This window comes from Pithys albifrons, chromosome Z (genome assembly GCF_047495875.1).
Source record: "Pithys albifrons albifrons isolate INPA30051 chromosome Z, PitAlb_v1, whole genome shotgun sequence".
NCBI lineage: Eukaryota > Metazoa > Chordata > Aves > Passeriformes > Thamnophilidae > Pithys > Pithys albifrons.
The window spans coordinates 68,869,549-68,894,841 of NC_092497.1; the positions used below are offsets into that span (position 1 = coordinate 68,869,549).

Consider the following 25,293-nt stretch of genomic DNA (forward strand, 5'->3'; position numbering starts at 1 on the left):
GAAATGAAGATTATTACAGCCCAGTAAAGGAAATGAGGGAACAACAATTAATTTAGGCTCAGTAGTGATTAAAGTAGGATATGTGTCTATAAAATTTTAGAAGGTACTGGCCACCTTTCAAGCAAAACTAGAAAAAAAGGATGAATTTCAAAAAGATGAAGAAAGTAGGACTATGTAAAAGGCTCTCCAGAACAGTATTAGACTTCTCCTATCAGACTGTATTACAGATGAAACAGGAAAATCGTAGAATATATTCCTGGGTATTCCCCACTCCAGTCACTGCAGCGACTGGTGCACCATTTCTGCCTGCTACAGGAAAGTAGCAAGCTTACACAGCAAGGCCAAAAAGGCATTTTCCATTTTATTTTCAAGAAAGTCAGACAACTTACTTTCATTAGTTACGTTTATAAGAGAACGCTCTGACAAAATATCTCCCTTATGCAGAGAGTGGCAGTTCTACAATGAACAAAGAAAGATAAAGGGATGCTGATCTGTGAGACACTCACTGGACAGCTAAAGACAGCAACTCAGCAGAGACAATGTCAATCCACTTTTTCATCTGTTTTATTATTTACCAGTTGTTCCTCCAATTAAAATGTTACTTTTATATAGCAAGGAAGCTTTGATTTGTGTAATAACTCAATCACCTTTAATAAACATACATGTATTTGAATCATCAGATAATCAGTAATCCACATTTTGCGGCTACCATGAGACAGGTTTACCTGGGACATGTTTCTGATCAGCTGCTCAAAGTCATCACTGGAGGGCTTCCCACTAATTTGAGGAGTAATGGATCTCAGTGATGCTTCTAGCACATTAGCTGGGCTGCCATTCTGCTGTGCCAACAAATATGACTCATTAAGTGGCAAGGAGCCCATGTTCACACTGTGATGGAGAAGCTGAGAGAATTCATCAGTGGAATGTATGGTAGGTGAAATGTTTACCTGTAAAAGATTGATGGCAACACAGATGTACAGACACAGCAGAAACCTTCTGCTTACGCAAGAACATCATAATAAATCAACTCTGTTAAAAGTTCTTGAAATTCCAATTTGCAATTTTAAAAAGACATTTTAAGAAGAAAAAATATCTTACTTATTATCAATTCTATGTCGTGAACTACCAGCATAAAACACAGAAATTGATGAGAACAATATAAACTTATTTTCCGTACTCTGTCCAGACTTCATTTGTTCCTATCAGCAAAGCATCTTGAAGTATTCCATCACAGTTATAGAGGTAAACAAATACGAACAACCTTTTTCTACAGTTGTAGTAGTTTTGGCTTTAGTCAGCATAGGTCCCCATTTAGGCCTCAGTTTTTAGCAGGCCTCAAAGGTTGTGACACAGATTAGAGGGGACAGGTACCATCTGACTTAAGCAGCCATAGAGGTATTTCATATCATCTGACATCATCAGGAAGTGTCGGGGAGTATAACAAGCAAGGTGGGAGGAGTCTCTGCTCTCTTCGGTCCATGCTTCTGACCAGGACGGTTCCCGCTCCCTGACTGATGATATCAGGCCCTCCTGCCGGTCGGCACGTCTGTTTAGCCAGGGACGTGAGCACATTCCTGTTAATTCCTCTTTCCCTCTTGCTGGGAGGTTTCCTTTGGGGAGGGGGTTTGGTTGGTTTGGAGTTTCACCTGTTAGCTGGGGCGACCTCGGTGAGCCTGTTGTTGTTTCCTGTCACTATGTGCTATTTCATATTCTGTGTTAAGCTCTCCTCTTCTTTGTATAAATATAAAAACCTCACTGTGTTTAAAGCCTCGTTTCTGCTGTTTTCCCTCACTCTCCTGCTCTGGGAGTGGACTTTTTGACTGGGTACCAGGCAGTTGGCATTTTGCCAGCTCAAACTATAACAACAGTATATTAAAAAAATCCCATCAAAACAAAATGACAAAAACAAATAAAACCCTCCAAAGAAATTTATCAATTATTTTACAAGAGAAAAAAAGTATGTGTATACTGATGAAAACAGAAAGAAACCTCACCAGATACATAGAGAACAAATTTCCCTGGTCAGTTTCTGCATCACTGTGCACTATAGCTACCAACGTGTCTATCTGCATGAGTTAGAATTAAATACAAAATTGCTGAACAAATCTAAAACCACCAGGATGATCTGAAAATCATAACTGCACCTTTACACAGACAGATTTGACAATACAGTAAGAAAATAAGAAAATTCTCTCTTTTGCCCAGACATAGTAAATTACCTTTTCATGCAAGTCTCTGCCAACCAATCTAATGATTGGCTGCTGGTGATAACAAAGTTCAGGTAAAGCAGAAACCCTCATTTTGCTCTTGTCTCACTTGTCTGTTGACAGTCAACATGCACCATTTTACTTCTGCACTCATTTGTTTCATACTTGCCTGTAACACTAAATACAATACTGCAGTTTCTAATCCTTTTCATGATTTTACAGTGCACATTTTCTATCATTCTGTACCACAATATAGAAGAACAGGGTTTCTTCAATTCGTATTTTTAAAATTCACATATCAACAAAAATTTCAGAACTGTAAATGTATTCTAAAATGTCTACTGCACCAGTCTCAACAGTTAAAACATTTAACTTCTATTAGGTTAATCATATTATTCTCCCAACGGTCCAGTCACTAAAAGGTCAATATTGCTATTCATCACATAATTCCATCTCATGTAGGTGCTTTAGGAAAATGCAAAAAACAAATGTCATTAGTGGAACATATTATGTGCCTGGGAAACCCCTCAAGTTAAAGTAAAAATATCACAAGAAAAGAGTTCTTAACAGCACTTAGCCTGCTCTGGCATGAAAAAACTGTAAAATCGGGATGTTTGGAAGTCAAGGTATTTCCATAACACATCATTTATGTTCTGTTGTCCGTATTTGTGACAAATAAATTGTTTCAAATCATAATGCCTAAAATTCGCACATATGCACTTTCTTTAACCACATATATATTCATGTCAGCAAGCCTGGAAGGCACAGGTATACAAGCCATGTTCATTACATGTTAACAACATCCAGAGACAAAATCAAATTCTACTCTTCTGTGAATACAAAATTTCCTCTTATATAGGAACAGACTTGGAACTAGTGAAGTCTATGACATACTGCATTTTTTACCTGCATAAGACCACACAATGGGTTAATTCACTTCCACCTTCCCCATGTCCTCCATTTCTATTAATAAAAGTACATACCTGAACTCGGTCTGTTATGTGCTTTATTTTTTGTTCTCTTCTACCCTGAAATGTTCTTGTAGACCTTGCTGTTATATTTCTTCCCACATAAAAATTGTCCTGGGTGAAGTTACTAATCTTAAGAGTATCTAACACCTATCTAACACCACTGCAATTAACCAGTTTTAACTATTTAACAAAATTTTTACATTGCTACAGCAAGATAAAAGCAGCTTAAGAGTATATGAGATGCAAATCCAAACTACCTTTCATGTGCACTCAAAGGCCACAATGAATGCATTCATTATCACAAATGTTAGTAAATCATAGATACAAGTTCATTTTCTTAATTGTAGTGCTCATTCCAGAAAATAGTCCTTAGTTACCCTTTCTGCTGAAGGTTACCATCCTCAGAACACTCTTGGTTAAAGGAGTCACCACAGAACTAATCACCTGCTCAGGCCAAAGCCAGCAAAGTTAGCCTAACAAGAACAGCATAGTATGAGTAAAACCTATTGCTTTCACCCATTGTCAATTAGTAAGAGCTCACATAAACACTTCTGCGTAGCTTTTGGAGTGGGAACCTCAAACTTAGCGGGCAAGGCTTAGCAGTTGAGAGCAAAAATTACTCCAATTAATATAATTACATCTAGAGAAAAATACATGAAATATCTTTAATTTCATCTAGGACCATTCTAACTGCATTATTCTGTCGTGGAGTCCTTTTAATGTGGCAGGAGCTTCCTGATGCTTCATCCTTCAGTATGGCAGAAGGGGAAGAGTCACTGATATTACTGGTAGTCCTATAAAATACAAGTGTGCACAAGTGTGCAGTCGCTTTTTATGACAAAAAGAAGCATAATCCTACAATAATGCTAAAAGCAAAATTTGAGACTACATACAGAAAACCAGAACTCCTACTGCTTTACAAAGAAAGAGCCATGCAGGCAAAGGACAGAAACAGAATTTTAAGTCACAGAAACTAACTGTAGCTGAGGATCCACTGCTGTAAATTTATTCCATCTGCACACATGGTGTGCACACATGGTGTGCAGACTGCTAACACAGAGAAAATACCAGTTTGTGAAATCTCTCTTTGGATAAAATGTCTATGCCTTTCCTGTCTCCAGAGTACTCCTTTACACACAAGTATGTAGGGCGCAAGTTGCATTTAGAAAAATGATGCAATGCATGGAAATGTATGTCAAGTCACAGTAATCCAAAAGGATGAGATTTTTTTGAACCGTATGAATGATACAAATAGTGTTTACATCATGATACTATTTTTCTCTAATATATAATGAAATGCTTCCTGTATTCATAAACATTGAAGAAAAAACTGGAACTACATATCAAAACCAAAAAGTTTTGATTGCCCTTAAGATGAATTTTATTATATGTCTTATGCGAATTTAAGATACTTCTTGTACCTCTCAACATCCCTTACAGGACAACCTTCAGCATGCAGATGGACCCCTGTGTCCATTCTGTATTATGATATATATATTTCTCCCAGTACTACTTAATAGTGGTTTGACTGGTTCAGGTAGCTCATTTCACTGTTTGCAATGTTTTAACAACAGGCTAGCCATGAAGGACACTTGAACTTCCATGAACATCTTCCCCATATCAGCATATTCTTCTCTACTTAAGTTTGAAGGAATTCTTCAGTTAAGATACGATAATGTCCTTAGGGATTTATGATTTTTCTCTCTGATAGAGAACTTGCACATTCCCACTCTAAAAGAGAAGTAGCTTCAGGCCAATTAATTTTTTAGTTTTATATTGTATTTTCATCGACCAAATCCTGCTCAAACTGGCAATATAGTGCCTGCCTTCTCATTCTGAAGTTTCATCCCTTCTCCATGCTTGTATGAGCTAGGACGTCACTGCAATCGTAAAGGAATTGAGTGACCTCTCCCATTCCTTCTGCCTTTTAAAGCAGAAGAAGGTAGTTGTTTACGTTTCCTAAGACATTATCTGGAACTACGTAATAACTCCCCTATTCTGAAGAAAATGGATGGGTTTTATTTGCATGATGGTTAAGATATCACTGAAAGGAAGTGCTGCATACTATAGATAGCAGGAGGAGTTAAAAATAACCCTCCAATCCACAGTAGCTTAGAACTTGAAGAGCTTCCCCTCAAAACTTCAGTACAACAGCTGAGCTACCACACAGTATTGAACAAAATCACATCAAGAGCAACCCAGAGCAACACCAACAGGCTTTGTTTGCTGCTCCTTCAGCTATCGGCAGGTGACTCAGAGAGGAGTTGTAGGCGTGGCTTGCTCGTTAGCAGGAGAGTGAAAAGGCTTTAAAAAACATCTCTAGGGAGCACAAGCGACCTGGAGCGCGGTGAACAGGAGCGGGCAAACAGGGGCATGGCACGTCAGTGAGGGCGTGGCACGGCAGTTCGCACAGGCAGGGCATAAGCCTAAGTATTTCTGCAGCCCTTTTTTTTTTTTTCTGTTTGTTAGTTTGTTTCTCTTTTCTACCTTTCCCCACAGCTCAAGGCAGTCATGCCTCCCAAAAAAATGAAAGCTGTTGCTCCTGTTACCAGTAGAGGGGTCTCAATACAGACAGAACCCTCTAAAAAGGATGCAGCCACTCAGGCCTCTGGCTGCATAGACTGCTTGAGCCTGGACCTACTACCAGAGGGACAGTATGAGAAGCACCTGCATACGATGTGAGCAGGTGAATGATTTGCTGGGTCTGGTGGCAGACCTAAAGGAAGAGGTGGATAGGCTCAGAAACATAAGGGAGAGTGAAAGGGAAACTGACTGGTGGAGTTGCACCCTTTCCACTCCTAAGGAAGCCCAGCAGGAGGTGGTGAAGCCCAAACCCTCCTGCCATCAGGCACACAGAACAGACCATAGGGATGGGGACGAATGGAAACAGGTGCCTGGTCAGAGAGGCAAAAACACCCCCTCTCGACCCCTTTCACCTGCCAGGGTGCCCTTAAAAAACCTGGTATATGGCCCTGGACTCGGACAGTCTGTTGGAGGACAGTCAGGAGGAGGATCTGTCTACAAGATCTTCTGGTTATGCCCAGTCTACAGGACGGGTTACAATTACAGGTAAGAGGAAAAAGAAACGGTTTGTTGTAATCGGTGACTCCCTTCTGAGGGGAACTGAGGGCCCTGTATGTTGGCCAGACCCATCCCACAGGGAAGTTTGCTGCCTTCCCGGGGCCAGGGTGAGGGATATTACCAAAAGACTTCCTAAGCTTATCCAACCCTCAGACTATTACCCACTGTTGGTTGTCCAGGTTGGAAGTGATGACATTAATAAAAGGAGTACCAGAGTAAATAAAAAAGATTTCAAGGCACTGACCCGATCTCTTCATGGGACAGGAGCACAGGTAGTAATTGCCTCAGTTCCTGTACTAGCTGGGATGAATGAGGAGAGGTTTAGGAAAGCCCAGCTTACCAATAGGTGGCTTAGGAGATGGTGCTATCGTCAAAATTTTGGGGTTTTTGATCATGGGGCAACCTCCGTGTTGCCCAGTCTTGTCAAAGCAGATGGGCTTCATTTATCTAGGAAGGGCAAAAGAGCTGTAGCCCATAAGTTGGCAGGGTTGGTTAGGAGGGCTTTAAACTAGGTTTGAAGGGGGAAGGGATGGCAACTGGGCTCTCCAGAGATAGGCCTAAGGGCATAGAGCCCGAGTTGAGAATGAAATCAATGGCCCAGCTGAAGTGCATGTACACCAATGCACGCGGTATGGGAAACAAACAAGAGGAGCTGGAAGCCGTAGTGCAGCAGGAAAACTATGACATAGTTGCTGTCACAGAAACGTGGTGGGATGAATCACATGACTGGAGTGCTGCTATGGGGGGCTACAAGCTCTTAAGAAAGGACAGGCAGGGAAGGAGAGGTGGAGGGGTGGCTTTATATGTTAGAGAGTCTCTTGACTCTGTTGAAGTTGAGGTCAGCAGTGACAAGGTTGAGTGTCTGTGGGCCAGAATCAGGGGCAAGGCCAACAAGGCTGGCACCCTTGTGGGAGTCTGTTACAGACCTCCCAGCCAGGATGATGAAGGGGATGAATTATTCTACAAGCAGCTGGCAGATGTCACAAAATCTCCAGCCCTTGTTCTTGTGGGTGACTTTAACCTGTCAGATATCTGCTGGGAGCTTCATACTGCAGAGAAGAGGCAGTCAAGGAGGTTCCTGGAGTGTATAGAGGACAATTTCCTTCATCAACTGGTAAATGAGCCTACCAGGGGTAAGGCCCCGCTAGACCTACTGTTTACAAACAGAGAGGGGCTGGTAGATGATGTAGTGGTTGGAGGCCGCCTGGGGCATAGTGACCATGAAATAATAGAACTTTCAGTCCTCAGGGATGTAAGGAGAGCCACCATTAAAACCTCTACCTTGGACTTCCGGAGAGCAGATTTTGGACTATTCAAAAAAATGATTCAGAGCATACCATGGGAAACAACCCTTAAAGGCAAGGGGGTCCAGAAGGGATGGACATGTTTTAAGAAGGAAATTTTGAGTGCACAGCAACAGGCTGTCCCAGTGTGCCGAAAGGCCAGCCGGAGGGGAAGACGGCCAGCTTGGTTAAATAGGGAGATTCTACAAGAAATCATGGATAAAAAGAAAGTTTACAGACTACGGAAAAAAGGGCTGGCTACTTACGAAGAATTTAGATAGAGCTAGGTCATGCAGGAAAAAAATTAGGGACAGAAAAGTGGAATTTGAAGTAAATTTGGCTATTTCAGTTAGGGATAACAAAAAGTCCTTTTATAAATACATTAATAACAAAAGGAGGGGCAAGGAAAACCTCCATTCTCTGTTGGACTTGGAGGGAAATATAGTTAAGGAAGATGAGGAGAAGGCTGAGGTACTTAACACCTACTTTGCCTCAGTTTTCACCAGTAGGACAGGTGGCCCTCAAGACAACTGGCCTCTGGAGCTGGTAGACAGGGAGAGGGAGATGAATAGCCCTCCTGTATTCCAGGAGGAAATAGTTACTGACTTACTGAGCCAGCTGGATCCTAACAAGTCTATGGGACCAGACGGGATCCAACCCAGGGTGATGAGGGAGCTGGCAGAAGAGCTTGCCAAACCGCTCTCCATCATCTTCCAACAGTCTTAGCTCTCTGGGGAGGTCCCAGATGATTGGAGGTTGGCGAATGTCACCCCAATCCACAAAAAGGGCTGCAAGCAGGAGCCTGGCAACTACAGGCCTGTCAGCCTGACCTTGGTGCCTCGCAGGGTTATGGAGCAGATCATCCTGAGTGCAATCACACAGCACCTTCAGGGTGGACAAGGGATTAGACCCAGCCAGCATGGGTTTAGGAGGGGCAGGTCCTGTCTGACCAACCTGATCTCTTTTTACGATCAGGTGACCCACCTGGTGGATGAGGGGAAGGCTGTGGATGTGGTCTATCTGGACTTCAGCAAGGCCTTTGACACTGTCTCCCATAATATACTCCTGGAAAAGCTGGTAGACCATGGCTTGGACAAGTGTACCCTCTCCTGGATTAGGAGTTGGCTGGAGGGTCAAGCCCAGAGAGGGCTGGTGAATGGAGCTGCATCCAGCTGGTGGCCGGTCACCAGTGGTGTTCCCCAGGGGTCTGTGTTGGGTCCAGTCCTGTTTAACATCTTTCTTGGTGATTTAGATAAGGGGATCGAGTCCATCATCAGCAAATTTGCTGATGACACCAAGTTGGGAGGGAGTGTCAACCTGCTGGAAGGCAGGAGGGCCCTGCAGAGGGATCTGGATAGACTTGAGAGATGGGCTGATTCCAGTGGGATGAAGTTCAATAAGGCCAAGTGCCGGGTCCTGCATTGTGGCCACAACAACCCCATGCAGCGCTACAGGCTGGGCACAGAGTGGCTGGAAAGCAGCCAGGCAGAAAGGGATCTTGGAGTACTAATTGACAGGAAGCTCAACATGAGCCAACAGTGTGCCCAGGTGGCCAAGAAGGCCAATGGGATCCTGTCCTGTATCAAAAATAGTGTGGCCAGCAGGACCAGGTCAGTGATCCTTCCCCTGTACTCTGCGTTGGTGAGGCCACACCTTGAGTACTGTGTTCAGTTCTGGGCCCCTCAGTTCAGAAAGGATATTGAGGTGCTGGAGTGGGTCCAGAGAAGAGCAACAAGGCTGGTGAAGGGCCTGGAGCACAAGCCCTATGGGGAGAGGCTGAGGGAGCTGAGGTTGTTTAGCCTGGAGAAGAGGAGGCTTAGAGGTGACCTCATCACTGTCTAGAACTACCTGAAGGGAAGTTCTAGCCAGGTGGGGGCTGGTCTCTTCTCCCAGGCACTCAGCAATAGGACAAGGGGGCACAGGCTTAAGCTCTGACAGGGGATATTTAAGTTGGAGATCAGAAAAAAATTCTTTACAGAGAGAGTAATCAGGCATTGGAATGGGCTGCCCAGAGAGGTGGTGGATTCACCATCCCTAGAGATTTTTAAACACATATTGGACGTGGTGCTGAGTGCCATGATCTAGTAAATGGACTAGAGTTGAACCAAGGGTTGGACTCGATGATCTTGGAGGTCTTTTCCAACCCAATCAATTCTATGATTCTAAGCAGTGCTACATGTCCAGTGGAGGATGTGCTTAGCACAGTAAGCCAATCTCATTAAAAGTGGCATCTGATTTGTGAAAATCCAAGAAAAAAATGTTACACTGTTACCAGAGTAAAATTTTGTTTATGTCTGTCTGTGTGCAAAAATTTCACAACTCACAATGTATCCTTTTCTGAGATACAGATGGTTACACTTTAAAAACTATAAAGACATCTGTAAGACATTTATAATGGCAGGTAAGGTAGAAGTTGAGAATCCCCAGCTAAATTACAAGCAGAAATGTGATGACCACTCTCTTCCCTGTCCCTCCTGAAATCCAGGCTTATAGCATGAGAAAGTTGAGAAGTGCTGTATATTACTGCTAACAACAGAAACACAGGTAATTTCGAGGAAAGCAATAAACCACAAGTGCAAATCTTAAAATGATGATGCTCTTGTTGCATGGAATATTTTTCATAAGTTATAAATTCCACTACTTTGCAGTAATAATGTCACCATAATTCCATTAATAAGTAACTTTATAGCACTGTGATTGTATAAGTACCATATGAAGAAGTATTGCTGTGTTTTATAATCTGGCTTATGTTAATATTTCTTGATTGGCTTTTTCTGTACTGTATGTAGTATCTCCAAAGTGGACATAATTTGCATAAGATAAAAATTCATAAACACCACTGAGTATGATAGAACTTACGTTACAGTCACACAGAGAGATGCTAAATACAATCATGTACTGATTACATGCAGTTGCTCAAAATATTTAACAAAAAAAAGCAACTACAGAAACCATGCCTGCAGTATATGAACATTTAAAGGAATGTTCTCAACATTTCTAAGTCTCAACTTGGAAAAGAACAAATTTTCAGTGTTTCAGCACTTCAGTCATTGAGCACTGGCTCTTGAACACTTCAAGAAGCACAGGGCAGTATTTCACCTGATTGCAAGAATCCCGAATAGTAAAAAGGTCAGCTGCAACAGCGATCACACTGGAAAACCACGAAGGAAAGTGCAAACCAGAGGCCATACAAGCCTAGCACTGTCAGGTGCTCCCTGCCCCACAGACAAAACCTCCAGGTCCCAGAACAGGCAGTGGCACCAGCACCACTCTGTTGCCTGCACCTTTATGTCTCCATCTTCAGGGTGGGTGAAGTAGATCCCTAAATGACCAGTTCTTATGAGCACTTCATTCCAAAACACTGAGTAAAGAGGTTGTTGGTGAATGGGGTTAAGAATGTGAACTAAACATCTCCAGTTGTGTAATTACAGAGTTAAGGGAGTGTTCACGTGAAGGCATTATGAAAAGACACAATTTATCACTTCTTCCCTAAATCCTCTGTAGCACTGTCACCCAGCTATCCCAACCAACCTCACCACCACACAGAAAAGGAAATTTAGGGTCAAACTCGCAACTGAAAAAAAACCCTGAGGAATGCAGCCCAGCCAAGGGAGGGCTATTTGGCTCTGGCAGAGCCCTCAGTCAAATGGAGGCAGGAGGAGGAGGGAAGGAGAAGGAGGAGGTGGATGGACAAGGGAAAGGCAAAAAGTAAAGAAAGAGAAACACGAGAAGAATGTTAGTATGCTCTGAGTATTTTCTTTTAAATATTGTATAAAGAAAAAAAATACTGCGAAGTTTAAAACACGATCTCTGCCTTTTTTTTTGGTTATTTCCTTATCTTCAAACAAGAAGACTGTTCTTCAGTATGAGAAAACAAGCACTCAGTGAGGAATAAGGACAGAAAGAGACAGAAAAAAACCTCTTGCCTTCAGTGCTCCTCAGCTCAAGTGGTTAGTGAAGTCAAAACAATAATTCTCAAAAAGCACCATTTTGCTGTGCTTTGACTTTCAGTTCTTAACTTCACAATGACAGCTTTGCAGTGCAAACAAATCCTGCTTGCTCATATAAGGAAAAAAAAAACTAAAGTACCTACCAATAAGCACCATAGCACGAGATTTGCTGACTTTATCATTATGCCTCACCAACATTCCGATAAAGGAACATACATTCAGTACACACACTGCATAAACAGAAAGCACACTATCATCTCTGTGCCTTCCAGATGTAGTGCCTCATGCCAGGAACACATTTTACCCTCAGATGTATTGAGGTCACTACAAGACCACAATGAATTCTCACTGCGTGACCTACTTCTGCTGGGATACTTGCAAGAAATCTGTTTGTCTTAGAAAGTAAATTGTCGTTCTGGCTTCTTTGTTCCTACCTCCTCTTTCAACCTATACTATCCTAAAAGATGGCCTTCTGATAATTTTGTAATAGTCTTGTAGCTCTTTAAAAACTTAACTAAAAATACAAGAGCAGTTTATATATACTGTCACACTTCACCTTGAGAACTGTCATTGCAGCTCATCATTAAACGTAGAAAAAAATTATCCACCTTAGTATCAAGCAGATAGAGATTGCAACTTTGTCATCATTGCACAGATCAGCACCATGTACCATCCTGTCTCAAACACAGCTCTGAGTGAAAGTACTCGGGAAACAACTTGTCCCCTCGCTTCCCCAGTCTAACATGGCTTGACCAAAAAGCCTGGTCACTATTCACATGCCCTGCAGTTTTCATCACCTGTAGTTTCAGTTTCAAGAGCACAATACCCTGTCAGTCACAAAAAGGGAGTCCTCAAAACTGGGACTTTGAAAATACCACATGACAGACTATTTCATGGCATTTATTCTTTGTCCTATTCCATTATGCTTTGTAAATATTGAAATAATGCAAAGAAAAAAAAGACAGTTTCATGTTATAGTACAGAGAAGAAATGATTCTACAGAGAAAACACAGAATGAAGAGCTGACACTAATCCAAGAATTCCAGAAATATAATTTATGTGTATGGGTGTTCATACAAGCACATATCAAAAAGGAACTTCACATTCAAGTAGCTTTCTTGCTAATTAGACAGGTTATGTACCATGCAACATGCACAGGCCACTAAAGTTACTGCACAGATAAACCTGCAGGGTTAAGAGAGAAGGTGAAATTATTATTTGCTTTTTAAAAAATGTATGTTTTAAACTACCCATCTGTATTATCAGATGCTTCATTTGTCAAATTTAGGCAACTATTTAAAAAGATAACCATCCTTTAATTTCACAGCTAATGTGCAAAAGTAAAAATTTGTCTTTTTACCAATTTCCCATTAATGTTTCAGGCATACTCATTTTTCAGCCTATGTTCCCAGGGTCTTCACTACATAATTTACGCAATTTCTGAGTGTCACTGTTAAATTCTCCTTTTCAACCAGCAGAGCAAACAAACCTTCAGGACTAGTCTTTTTTCTTCATTTTATTGTCATCAAGGGTCTAAATATTAAACTGGCAAAATCTGAAAAATGTGGTGATGACTGTGGACACCATTCTAATTAATTTCTTGCCTGTGCAAAATAGCATCAAGATGATCAACAAGAGACAATAAAGAGCCATATTGTGCTCTTCTGCCACTCTGCTGAAGTAGTGCAAAAATTGTGAGGAATCCTCACCACCATAGTCCAGTCAGGGACCAGATAAGGTCCACGTGCAGAGTCTGCATACTCTCACTTCAGAATTTCTGCACCAGAGCTGCCCATCTAGAAGGAGTAAACAGGAACAACTATTTGCAAAGCCAGATACACAGTTTAGTCCTCATTCAGTTACTGGACCCCATTTTATACTCTTCTAGTTCTTTTCTGCTGACAAGAAAATTATAGTACCAAATAATCAAATCAGGATAGCCAATACAGTTGAGCCGTTTCTCACCCTCATTGAGAACATGTAGAAAAGTAATACTTTTACTTAGTACCCTAAGCAAGCAAAAAGGATGTAGGAGCTCTTGCTTTTCTTTGATCTTTTATTCCTATGACAAGAAGAAGTAAGATCTCCGTGTCCTTTTGAAGTCATCATTCCACAGCCTCCCTCTTCACTTTAGCAGGGTAAGACAAAAGAGTGCAATAAAAGGCTCCCTAAGAAAAAAGTCCTAAGACCTCGTAGAAAGCATGCTCCTTTTGAAAGACAGAGACAAAAAGCATTATGTTAAACACACACCCCAGTATCACCATTTCCCTACCCTGCACGTTGTAAGCAATGAGCATATACATAAAAATCACATACACAAAATCACTCAACGAAGCCCAAGAAAGTCAATGGGGTATGTCCCCATCAGTTCCCTGAATCTTTGGATCAGATGTTTAGTTTAAGCTACTTGATTTCACTGTTCAACATTTTTTCACCACCTTAGCAATTTTCCCCTTGCACCTGCAAGGCTGCTTTTCCTACCTGATCTCTCAGTTGCTGAACAGAAGTCTGAAGGTTCAGAATTTGATTAAAGAGAGGACTCTGCAGCACTGATTTTAATAAGTTCAGTTTCTCCTCATTTGCAATGTCACCTCGATCCCGAAGTTTTGCCTGTAAGCGATCCATGGCCTGGAGGGCCCGATGCGTATCTGCAACAATAACCATTCCTAGTCAGTAGCATTCTAGAAACAGTCATGTACAAGCAAGTAACAGGTTTAAATACAACCCTCTTTACTGTTCAAACTACAGAGACTTGAATGGCTCAGTTCTGAACAAAAATCCCATCCCAAATATGTTTAATGAAGTAGGAAGTCAGAGACAGAGCAAAACAGAAGCCACAAATATTACATTTTTGTCCACCAAGAACCGCGTTAAAAAAGTGAAAGAGCCTTCATTAAAATTCAGTTACAGGAACAGTGGCTACAGACCACTGTAAATATATATGGACATAAAGAGTCATAATGGAAAATATTTGTCTTTTTTATGTCTTTCAAGCAAAGATTAGAACCATGATATCAAGACAATAGGCTAAAAATTATATACACTAAACAAATGATGGTACATCTGTTTTCAATCACAAAACGCCAAACACAACATGCATTTCCAAGCACAACATATAATTTTTTCAAAATCTCTCTCAGCAGTTTATAGCAATAACCTGAATCTATCATGCACACTTATTTGGCCACAAAAAGGCTGTGACACAAATTTTAAAAATTACCAATTGTTTCCAACATGTTTTCCACTTCTCAGCATCTATTTCAACGTTGGTAAAAGATAGGAAATATTTCCCTGAAAAAAAACAGAAACAGAAAAAAAAGTCACATTTCTAGAAGTATTAAGTTGTGAAGGAGAAGAAAAAAGCATGACTTCTGAAAACAAGAAACAGCAAAATAAGAAACCACACAAAACCATCCTCATGGATAATTAAAGTAACTTCAAAGGTGAGCATATTCTCAGTTACTTTGGTGCTTAAAACCTGGCTGAAAATTCCTTCAGAAATTTACTTTGTAATATTTTTGCGTTTCCATATCAATGCTGCTGTCTGCTTACTGTTGCCCAATATCTCCTGCATTACTTTCATCACAAGCTATGAATCATTGATGTCACTGATATTTTACACAGCTTCATTGCTTTCCTTTTCAGTGATTCACAAAAGACATTCCCTGAGGTATCAGATTTCAAGCTCTATGTTGACAATTTCAGTGCACCAGTCACGGCACATTTCTTACAGTCACTATATGTAAAGAAAAGTCACATAAATCACAAAGTCTTCACGTTACAGGCTTGCAAAACTCTCACTTTATAGTCTCCACCACTGGAGGCTCCATTCCTACTGGAATTGAGAATTGGATCTGGATGACAGTTTTCGCCAGCATGGGTTTTCAGGCAGGAAATTTACACCAAGAGGAAAAAAATTGAAAATTGCTTTGTTTATTCTTTTTTGTTGCTTTTGCAGGGTTGGGGCTTTTTTGGCCAACAATATGCCTGCAATTGCTCGGAACTTTGTAGCAATAGAACATGTCTGATGGAGATGGATAGCTGAGAAGTGAGGAGTTCAAGTATCATGGCATGTTCTATGAACACAAAATCTTATCTTCCACAATGGTGTCTTTCTTTTCTATGTAATAGGAAAACCATTATAGCATCCTAACTTGAATCTGAAGAGCCTGAAAATAAGCAGACCTATGATCTCTAAGCACTCATGAAAAGTGATTTTTTCTTGAAACTTTGAGGGAAAGTGGAACAGGAATGATGTTGACAGCTCTCTGGGTAAGGCAGGCTAACAGAACCTGAGCATTTTGTCAAGCCTGTAACATTTGCAGTTTATGCAGAAAAAACCCCAATCTGAGTGAGTTTAAAATGGTTTTCTGTTCCATCAACATGACTGCCGTAGTTAAATACGCCTGAAGCTTTGTATAAATTTTATTCATAGAATCACAGAATCATAGAATGTTTAGGGTTGGCAAGAACCCTAAAGATTATCTAGTTTCAACCACTCTGACATGGGCAGGGAATCTTGCACTAGACATGGTTATTTAGAGCCCCACCCAGCCTGGCCTTGAACACCCTCAGTTATGGAGAGTTCACAATCTCTCAAAGGCTGCTTTCAAATTTGCCAACAGAATCACTGATCACCCTTTTTAAGGCAATGTACCATTTAGGGAGAAACATTCAAACCCCTCAAACCTGGCTTTATCAAAGTAATCTTATTTCATGATCCAAATTACGCATATCAGTAATAAATAAAAATTAGTCTTTATGAATCTGTTTTCTCACTTGTCAAGGGAAATTCCAGCACATGATTGCCAGATCTGAAAACCAAACCAAGTGTCTCATGTTTTCATTCTGTCACTCTATAAAACAAGACAAAATTCAGTCTATTTTACATGGTAAAGTCTGGATGAGATTATTTAAACATAATGAAGAAAGTTGGCTTCACCAAACCTTTTGTAGCTAGATTAATAAACTACTATCACTTCTATTCAGAGCCCAAATTTAAAAATACAAACATTTACATCACATTGATAGGTGTTTTTCTCAGTGGCAATGCCAATCAAAGCAGTTCTTTCCTGTTTCACTACTCTTGGGGCTCCGTAGTGGATGCAACCAGAAAATTACGTATAAAAATAGATATGGAGTATTCTTCAGGCATTTCAGTGCCATGATCCTGTTTATCACAGCACTATATGCACAAGCACATAGTATCAGACATTCAACAGATGAAACTACTCAGGAAAAAGACAAGGTTACGTTCTTCAGCTTCAGCTCCATGAGAACCTCACAAATTGATGCAGTTGTAAAATGTCCACATCTTTTAGAATAGCTGAGTATTACTTTATATCATTATTCAGTTTGCCTAAAATGTCATTCTTGCTGTGCCGTGAAAGGCACACTTTACAAGTGAGAGCAGGCAAGGTCTCCACTGTGTTCATGCAATCCTGAAGGTATGAATTCTGATAACTTACTGTGAAAGATTTCCAAAAGCACACAAGTCCTCTACAGATTGAGATGATAGTATCTAATCTGCAAAGAAAAGAAATCCTTGGCTCTGCTATGACACACATTGTATATATTCCTTTTAACTCACGTTTTAGAAGGAGGAATGAATACTGCTGCAGTGCTATGTTAGCATCAGCAAATCCATTTTTAACTCTCAGTTTAAGTCTCCCTATTTGTGTTTATATTAGCAGGGAATCCCACCCCAGCTGGCCATCTTAATGCTTTTGCTGACTGCAGGAATAAGCATGAGCAAGATCAGAACTGTTGTCAGGATGTTTTCCCTCAAGACACCTCCTCTGATGCAGACACAATGCATAAAAGCACACCAGCATTTCTCCACATCGCAGGCCCAGATGACCCCTGTCCACTCTGCCTGCACTCTGAAATGGCAGAACCCCACGTGACTATGCTCCTGCTGTGCCACATTCATGCTAACAAGTGGAATCTGTCAGCACCAGCTTAGTGACATAATAACATAGTTGAAGTAGAGGAGAAGGAACTATGCATCTGTCCAAAATGTACTACTGAGACATGTCCATTAAGCAACACGACCAGGCCACCCTGGCCTTTAAACCCATAAACCCCTAACAACCAGGTGGCCTCTAGGTATTTTAAAAATAATGGGGGAAGTCGAGAGGCAGGCATGACTACTTGTTGACAGGTATTAAGTCTATTGTTTACTACAGTGAGTGTTTTTATAATGCCATCACAGACTTCTAGTTGCACAATGGGAAGTTTGGTTCCTATTTTCTCATTTTGCAAACACCTGGGAGTTTGTATCACAGAAACCGAGAGCCAAATCTAGCCCTTCTATACATCATACAATACCCTTCACATGTCAAAGACCTTACTAGCTTAGGTCAAAGTAGATCTATTTTTGTATTTCAGTGCTAAAGTTCATTAATCTCTTCACAGTAATAAGGACACATTAGTAAGCTTGTCTGAGTCAGACTTTTTTTACTAGCAACTTGAAAAAATACTGTTAAGGAAATAGCAAGTTAAGCTTACATTCAAGTTTTAAAGACAAAGATACTTGAAAGCTGTGCCTTAAAAAGAAAAAAACAAACTCACCAAACAATCACACAAAAAACCTCCAACTAAAAAACCCTGACCACCTTCTCTTTTTCCTTCTGTTTTGTAACAGTGAAGTAGAAAACACAAGGAATTTTAGACACACATGTGGTGACAAACATGGTCTTTTCTCTAAGAATAAACAGAAGTTAAAGATGATCCCTTTCAAACTTGCACTTCTGAAATTTGCTTCTTTCCATGCTATCAAACAAAAATGTGTTATATACACATTTCGTTACTCTCTATGCTACCCTACTTTGTTAAGGCTGATTGCCAGAAAACAGCTGGCATGCTGCAGCTCTGGTTTTCTTCCGTCCACAGGTAGTAGAACTTCAAACAAACAAATGTGACATTTATTTGATCACCTCCTTTCCACTGCAACTATCCAAGACATGTAGTTAAACACACGAAAGATAGACAAAAAGAGAAAGATGACCCATTTCCAGTGATTATTCCTTCACACCTTATCACTTAATTTCTACATGGAAACCTACTCTGTTTCATTGATGAATACTCCATCTACTATTTCACAAAGCCATTTCAGATAATACGCTGGAAACTAATGCTCACAGCAGTGGATTAGCAAACATGCAATGCCAAAGATAGAAAACATAGTAATAGGCTTTGCCCTGTAGCTCCAGCATTACTTGAAATGCTCTGAGCACACAGAGCAAATGCCTATCATAAGAGTCATCTCTACACCCAAACTTTGTCTAGGAGTTGCACGAGATTAAAATCTGTTTTAATTAAGCAGCAGGTTAACCACAATATTAATTTTACAGATGCTAAAAAGAGTATTTTGAAACTTCTCAATTTCAACCTTTGGCCCTGTATTTGTCTGCACTAAAGATCCATCATAGCTAAGCACTACCCACACTTGCTGCAAACATGCGGATGGCTAAAAATGTCTATGCTCATAAGACAGGCAAGTCCAGTTGCAAAAGTCTCCTTAGGAGATATTGGCGATGAACAGTTCTTTCTGCGTTGTCTTTTTCAAGACTGATTCTATGGCCATTCTCAAAGGAAGCAGCAGAGTTGTGAATGGTATGTCTCCATGTTTCCTGATTGGAGGTGAGAGTGGACCACTGATGTCAGTCAATATGGCCAAGGCTGAGGTGTTGTTTCAGGGAATCTTTGTAACTCCTCTTAAGGGCTCCTCTCTTGTGGCACAATCTTCGGGAGGTGGTGATCCTCCATCCTGGAGACGTGCCCTGCCCAGCGCAGCTGCATTCTCATCAGCATGGCCTCAATACTGCTGACCCCTACCTGTTCAAGAACAGACACATTGGTCACATAATCAGACCAGTGGATGTTTAGCATTGAACAGAGGCAGCAGTGATGGAAGCATTCGAGAAGCCGCAAGTGGTAGCGGTAGATGACCCATGACTCAGACCCATATAAAAGAGTAGACAGTACAATGGCTCTGTAGACACTGATCTTTGCACTTCAGGTGTTTATTAGACCAGACACTTTTATGGGGTTTTCTGAAGGCTCTGTATGCCTTTGCCAGCCTGTTGTCTATCTCTTTGTCGATCTTACCGTCTGAGGAAATGATACTTCCCAGATAGGTGAATTGCTGGACTGACTTAAGCTCTGATTCACCTATGGTGATGTGAGGATGATGGAAGACTTCCTGATGTGCAGGTTGGTAGAGAACTTCCATATTCTTCAGGCTGACTTCCAGCCCAAAAAGCTCAGCAGCCTCTGCAAAGCAGGATGTTAAGTGCTGCAGAGCTGCTTCTGTGTGAGCAACGAGGGCGGCATCATCAGCAAAAAGCAGCTCACGGACAAGGTGATTCAGGGTCTTGGTGTGGGCCTTCAGTCGCCTTAGGCTGAATAGGCTTCCATCGGTACGATATTGGATGTAGATGCCGTTTCCTTCATTGAGGTCTGCTGTGGCTCTTTGGAGCATCATGCTGAAGAAGATGGTGAATAGAGTTGGTGCAAGAACGCAACCTTGTTTCACACGACTGGTTATTGGAAAGGGCTCAGAGAGTGCATCACCATATCTGACTTGTCCACACTGATCCTCATGTAGCAGGATGATCATTCTGAGGAACCTGGGGGGACATCCTAAGCGTTCCAAGATCTGCCACAGGCCTTTTCTGCTCGCTGTGTCAAAAGCTTTCATGAAGTCAACAAAAGTTACATAGAGTCCTTTGTTCTGTTCCCTAATTTCTCTTGCAGTTGTCTGAGAACAAACTCTCTGGGAGTAATCCTGTCAAAATAAGTGCAGAAGCTATTCACCGTTAATTACAAAATCTCATGCTTTTTGATTTTTTAATGTATTTTTATGGGGGGGGTTATGTATTTTACTGTCACAAAGGCAATTTTGCTGTTGCATAGCGCCCTTGCTTAAGTACACATAGAAAGGGTGTGAAAATAAATGCAAGAGAACAGTGACCAACAGCTAAAAGATGATAAAGGGGAAAGAGAGAAAGAAAAGAAGGAAGAGAGAAAGAAAAGAAAGGGAGGGAGGGAAGGAAGGAAGGGAAGGAGGGAGGGAAGGAGGGAAGGAAGGAAGGAAGGAAGGAAGGGAGGGAGGGAGGGAGGGAGGGAGGGAGGGAGGGAGGGAGGGAGGGAGGGAGGAAGGAAGGAAGGAAGGAAGGAAGGAAGGAAGGAAGGAAGGAAGGAAGGAAGGAAGGAAGGAAGGAAGGAAGGAAGGAAGGAAGGAAGGAAGGAAGGAAGGAAGGAAGGAAGGAAGGAAGGAAGGAAGGAAGGAAGGAAGGAAGGAAGGAAGGAAGGAAGGAAGGAAGGAAGGAAGGAAGGAAGGAAGGAAGGAAGGAAGGAAGGAAGGAAGGAAGGAAGGAAGGAAGGAAGGAAGGAAGGAAGGAAGGAAGGAAGGAAGGAAGGAAGGAAGGAAGGAAGGAAGGAAGGAAGGAAGGAAGGAAGGAAGGAAGGAAGGAAGGAAGGAAGGAAGGAAGGAAGGAAGGAAGGAAGGAAGGAAGGAAGGAAGGAAGGAAGGAAGGAAGGAAGGAAGGAAGGAAGGAAGGAAGGAAGGAAGGAAGGAAGGAAGGAAGGAAGGAAGGAAGGAAGGAAGGAAGGAAGGGAGGGAGGAGGAGGGAGGGAGGGAGGGAGGGAGGGAGGGAGGGAGGGAGGGAGGGAGGGAGGGAGGGGAGGGAGGGAGGGAGGGAGGGAGGGAGGGAGGGAGGGAGGAGGAGGGAAGGAGGGAAGGAGGGAAGGAGGGAAGGAGGGAAGGAGGGAAGGAAGGAGGGAAGGAAGGAGGGAAGGAAGGAGGGAAGGAAGGAGGGAAGGAAGGAGGGAAGGAAGGAGGGAAGGAAGGAGGGAAGGAAGGAGGGAAGGAAGGAGGGAAGGAAGGAAATGGGAAAAAGGCTAGCCTACCATTCTACTGGAAGGGCATGAGCTTGCCAAATTACCATCAATAACTCAGTTTCATCATCCATGAGACCCTAGACTGCTAGCTTGTGGATGACACAAGACAAAACTGATTCAAATTAAGAATGTAATATAAGCAAAATTCATGTGCACTGCTCCATAAGGAATAACGTAAATTTCCATTTGACTACTTGGAATGTAACAGGTGAGAAAGAGAAGCCTGGCATTTATATTTAAAAGCTATTCTAATAAAAATTTTTCTGAAACATTCAAAGTAGAAATTAAAAGGCAGCATAAACAGCCTATATTAAGACACTAAGAAGTTTGAAAATACATTACTAGCCTCTTGAAATTTAGTAAAATGCTCAATGTATGAAAAATACACTGAGATGTAATGACTCTCTATGTTTGAGAAAAGTTCTGTGATAGAGCTGAACAGCTTTATGTATTTTGAAGCAACTATGAAAATGGAATTTTGAACATTCAATTGTTTTTAACCTTCTGTACACATCACATTAATGCATTAAGGAAACAAAATCTTTTTTGATGAATTATCAATTTGTTCACTGTGTATAATTAATAATGTTCTGTAAGGAGCCCTACATCAGCATAACATACAATATCCATTTTAAATGATAGGTAAGTAATAATTGCAACTGGGAGACGGGCCTAAGCTATCCATACCCTGAGATCAGCTCAGTTGAGTAAAACTTGGTTGTAATAATGCCAAGGTCATGGGTTCAACTCCCTGTGTGGGCCATTGACTTAAGAGTTGGACTCGATGATCCTTGTGGGTCCCTTCCAACTCAGAATATCTGTGATTCTGCAATGCTTTCCCCTACTGATAAACATGTGTGGTACAACTTATTCAAAACTGATTTTTAAAAAGTATTGCAAAACCAAAAACAGAGTAGAAGTTTCTAGTGGGATTTTAGTGTTTTTTCTGTTAATGAAACAAACAGATAACCTGTTTACAATAAAGTATTTTTTCAGTAAATATTTTAAATTGAGATCAACTGGAATTCTTTCTTCTGACTTCTGCAGCACATTAGCTGCAGAAACTGAAAAGCAGTATATGCTGAATATATGAGTCATTACGTATTAATGAAACACAGGCATGGCTAATATTGCCTTTTTATGTTGTCAGCATAGGCAACTGATTACTATATTCATTAAATTCAGGTAAATGCAATGGCACCTCTTAATGTACACTGGATTCTTCAGAGATGACAACAGCACAGATAAATGAGAAAGTACAAAGCTCCACTGAACAGTTGCCAGTAATCTTCAACAAAGAGTCACCATTTTCCTTACAAACTGAAAACACAGATTTCTCATTGTATATTGTGACAGTAACAAGTGAGTTATACAGAAAACCATGACACTGTGTAACAAGACTGTGCAAGGGATCTCAGATGCAAGGACTGGGTCCGAAAAGCCTACAATCTAAATACTTGGATATTGCCTAGGCAAAAAAAATCACATTTTTATACTGACTTTTTGGGAATGCCAACAGTGAAACAAAACTGTCCTTACCAGCAATGATAGAGTATACTGCCAGCATGGTACTGTATTGGCTTAAACTGCTTCAACAGGATGCTCAAATATAAATCCAATTAGAAAATTTATTGGATGCACTGCACAGAAGATTAAACTTTCTTACAAGAAACATGGAGCAGATTATTTAAATGATTCTCAATACAGTGATTAAAGTGCTACTTGTTAAAACAGAACGACCTACAGTGACCCGTGTGACTTAGAAGCTGCACTGCATTTCCTTCTGAAGAACTCACAGACAAAGGGCCAGGTGGAATATAAAGCTCATCAATTAGTATGTAAGTAGTGCAGTTCCCCTTTCCCTAGTGCTGATACTGATCTAACTTTCCAAGTGCACTTTTGTGTGAAGAGGAGAGAGCGTATCCAGTTCCTGATGAAAATGCTTCTTCAAAGCATCAAGGAAAACACTAGAAACACCAGAGCTAATCAGTAAACGTTATGTGCATCTTACTGTTAACAAGATACATAGAGAAAAAAATAAGCATGCTAAAAAAGAGTAACAATTTTGAAAAAAAAAAAAGTTGATGTTCCCTGTCTTAAAAAACGTTGCTTGTTAAAGTGGGTATGTCCTTATTTTCAGTCTACATTCCTTTCTTCTAGTGTTACAACACCTTTCAATTTCCACAGAAGCATCAAGTAACATTCCCAAAAAATATTTTATCACTTTACCCTTTTCCAGTTTAGATTCCTCCCTCCCAACAAATTGCTGTTATCTTGAAAAACGCAGTGGTGATATGGAAACCACAAGACATCACACAATGTAACTTCCTCAACTGCAGAATTCAAACCTGATTACAGTAAATCACTGCTCTGCTCCGGAGACAGGCTCCAGATATACCCTTTCTGGCACCGAAGCTGGTAAGGACGTTTCCTATTCAACATTTTATAGTTTAAAAAAACTCTTCTGCACGTGCTAGTAAGTAAAAATATTACGGGACTTATAACGGCAGTGTTCATAATAGCAAAAGACAAGGAAAAGGAGACAAAAATAAAACCACAACATTCTTCAGCCAAATAGCACATCAAATTTGTTAAATGCGGTACTTGGAGTTCAAAGGTCGGTTTTGTGAGAGTTTTTCCTTTGCTCTCTTCCTACTATAGCCAGTAACACAGGGAGAAGCTGGCAGCAAGGGAGAACATCACACGAGAAACAAACCATCCCGAAAAGAAGCTGCTTCCCTTTGCGCATCCAAGACTCATCCAAGGGCACAAGTGCGGGCGGCTCCTCGCCGCTCCACCTCACTCTGCAAAATCTGCCACGTTTAAACGCGTACCCGGGAAGCTGCTGGAGCGCTACAGCGGGGTCTGGACCTGCGGGAAGCGTCAACATCACCACGGCAACAGATACCCGCGGACCAAGGGTCCGTGGCCGCCGCCCCGCCTAGAGCCCAATGACACCCCCGGCCTCGTCCGAGCCTCCGGTCCGGCTCTCGCTCCGAGCGAGTCTCAACGCCGCAGACCGACAGCGCTGGCCGAGGGCCGCCCGCAGGTCTGCGGCAGCAGCGGCGGGTGAGGAGGCTCTTCCCGGGACGACACACCCGCGGGGTTGAAAACGGAGACGGGGCGAGGGCAGCAAGGCTCCCTGCAGGTACGCGGGCAGGCTCGGCTTTTGTTTATGTGAGGACGGCTCTCCGCCAGGCCGCTCAATCCCGCGGACCGCCCGCCGCCGCAGGCCGGGCCCGGCCCAGCCCAGCCCCCAGCGCCGCTCCCGCTGCCCGCGGACAGCTCGAGGCGGGAAGGACGGGGCAGAGCAACAGGTTCAGGTCCCCCACGGCGCCTCCGCGGCCTCTCCTTTTCTCCAGCCCCCTACCCCCGGGCAAAACCGGGCGAACCAACAGAACAACAATAAAACTTCGCGAGACAAATGCATTTTAAAAGGCCGCGTAAACTCCAGAGACACGGTGGGCCCTCCCCGGCCCGCATCTCTTTAGGACAAGGCGGGCGGGCTCGACCCCCACCCCGCCGCCCGGTCCGGCGCCCCGCTTACCCCAGCAGCTCGGCGGGCCCCGCCGCCCGGCCCCCGTCTCCGCCCTTCCCGCCCCCGAGTAGCGGCGCCGAGCGAGCCGCGCTGCAGGGGCAGCGCGCAGGGGCACGCCCCGGCGGCTTGAAACCTAATGCTGCCTCGCCGCCCCCCTGCCCGCGGGTCTCCCCGGGGCGGGCTGGGCCGGTCGCACGTAGCGCGGAGCGCACGGCGGCGGTGGGCGGGGGTGTGTGCGGCAGAGCGGGGCACGCTCGAGGATTGTTCGGCCCGTTCCCACCCGGCCTGTCGCGGCCCTTGCCGCAAAGTTTGTCTCTCCGCAGCTGCCGGAGAGAACGCCTTGCCAGGGATGACACG

At 42.4% G+C, this 25,293-nt stretch overlaps 1 protein-coding gene across 7 annotated transcripts in view; it reads right to left on the reverse strand.

Annotated features, from left to right (window-relative positions):
• Positions 1-24,963, reverse strand: part of MPDZ (multiple PDZ domain crumbs cell polarity complex component) — a 106,034-nt gene extending 81,071 nt beyond the window's left edge. For all 7 annotated transcript variants that reach the window (XM_071581594.1, XM_071581595.1, XM_071581589.1 and 4 more), the window contains exons 1-4: positions 24,946-24,963; positions 14,713-14,783; positions 13,974-14,140; positions 726-947 (exon numbers count right to left, since the gene is read on the reverse strand). In XM_071581594.1, coding sequence (XP_071437695.1) covers positions 726-947; positions 13,974-14,140; positions 14,713-14,728 — 405 coding nt within the window. In that variant the 5' untranslated portion in view covers positions 14,729-14,783; positions 24,946-24,963. The remainder of the gene's footprint in view (positions 1-725; positions 948-13,973; positions 14,141-14,712; positions 14,784-24,945) is intronic.
• Between the last annotated feature and the right edge of the window lie 330 nt (positions 24,964-25,293).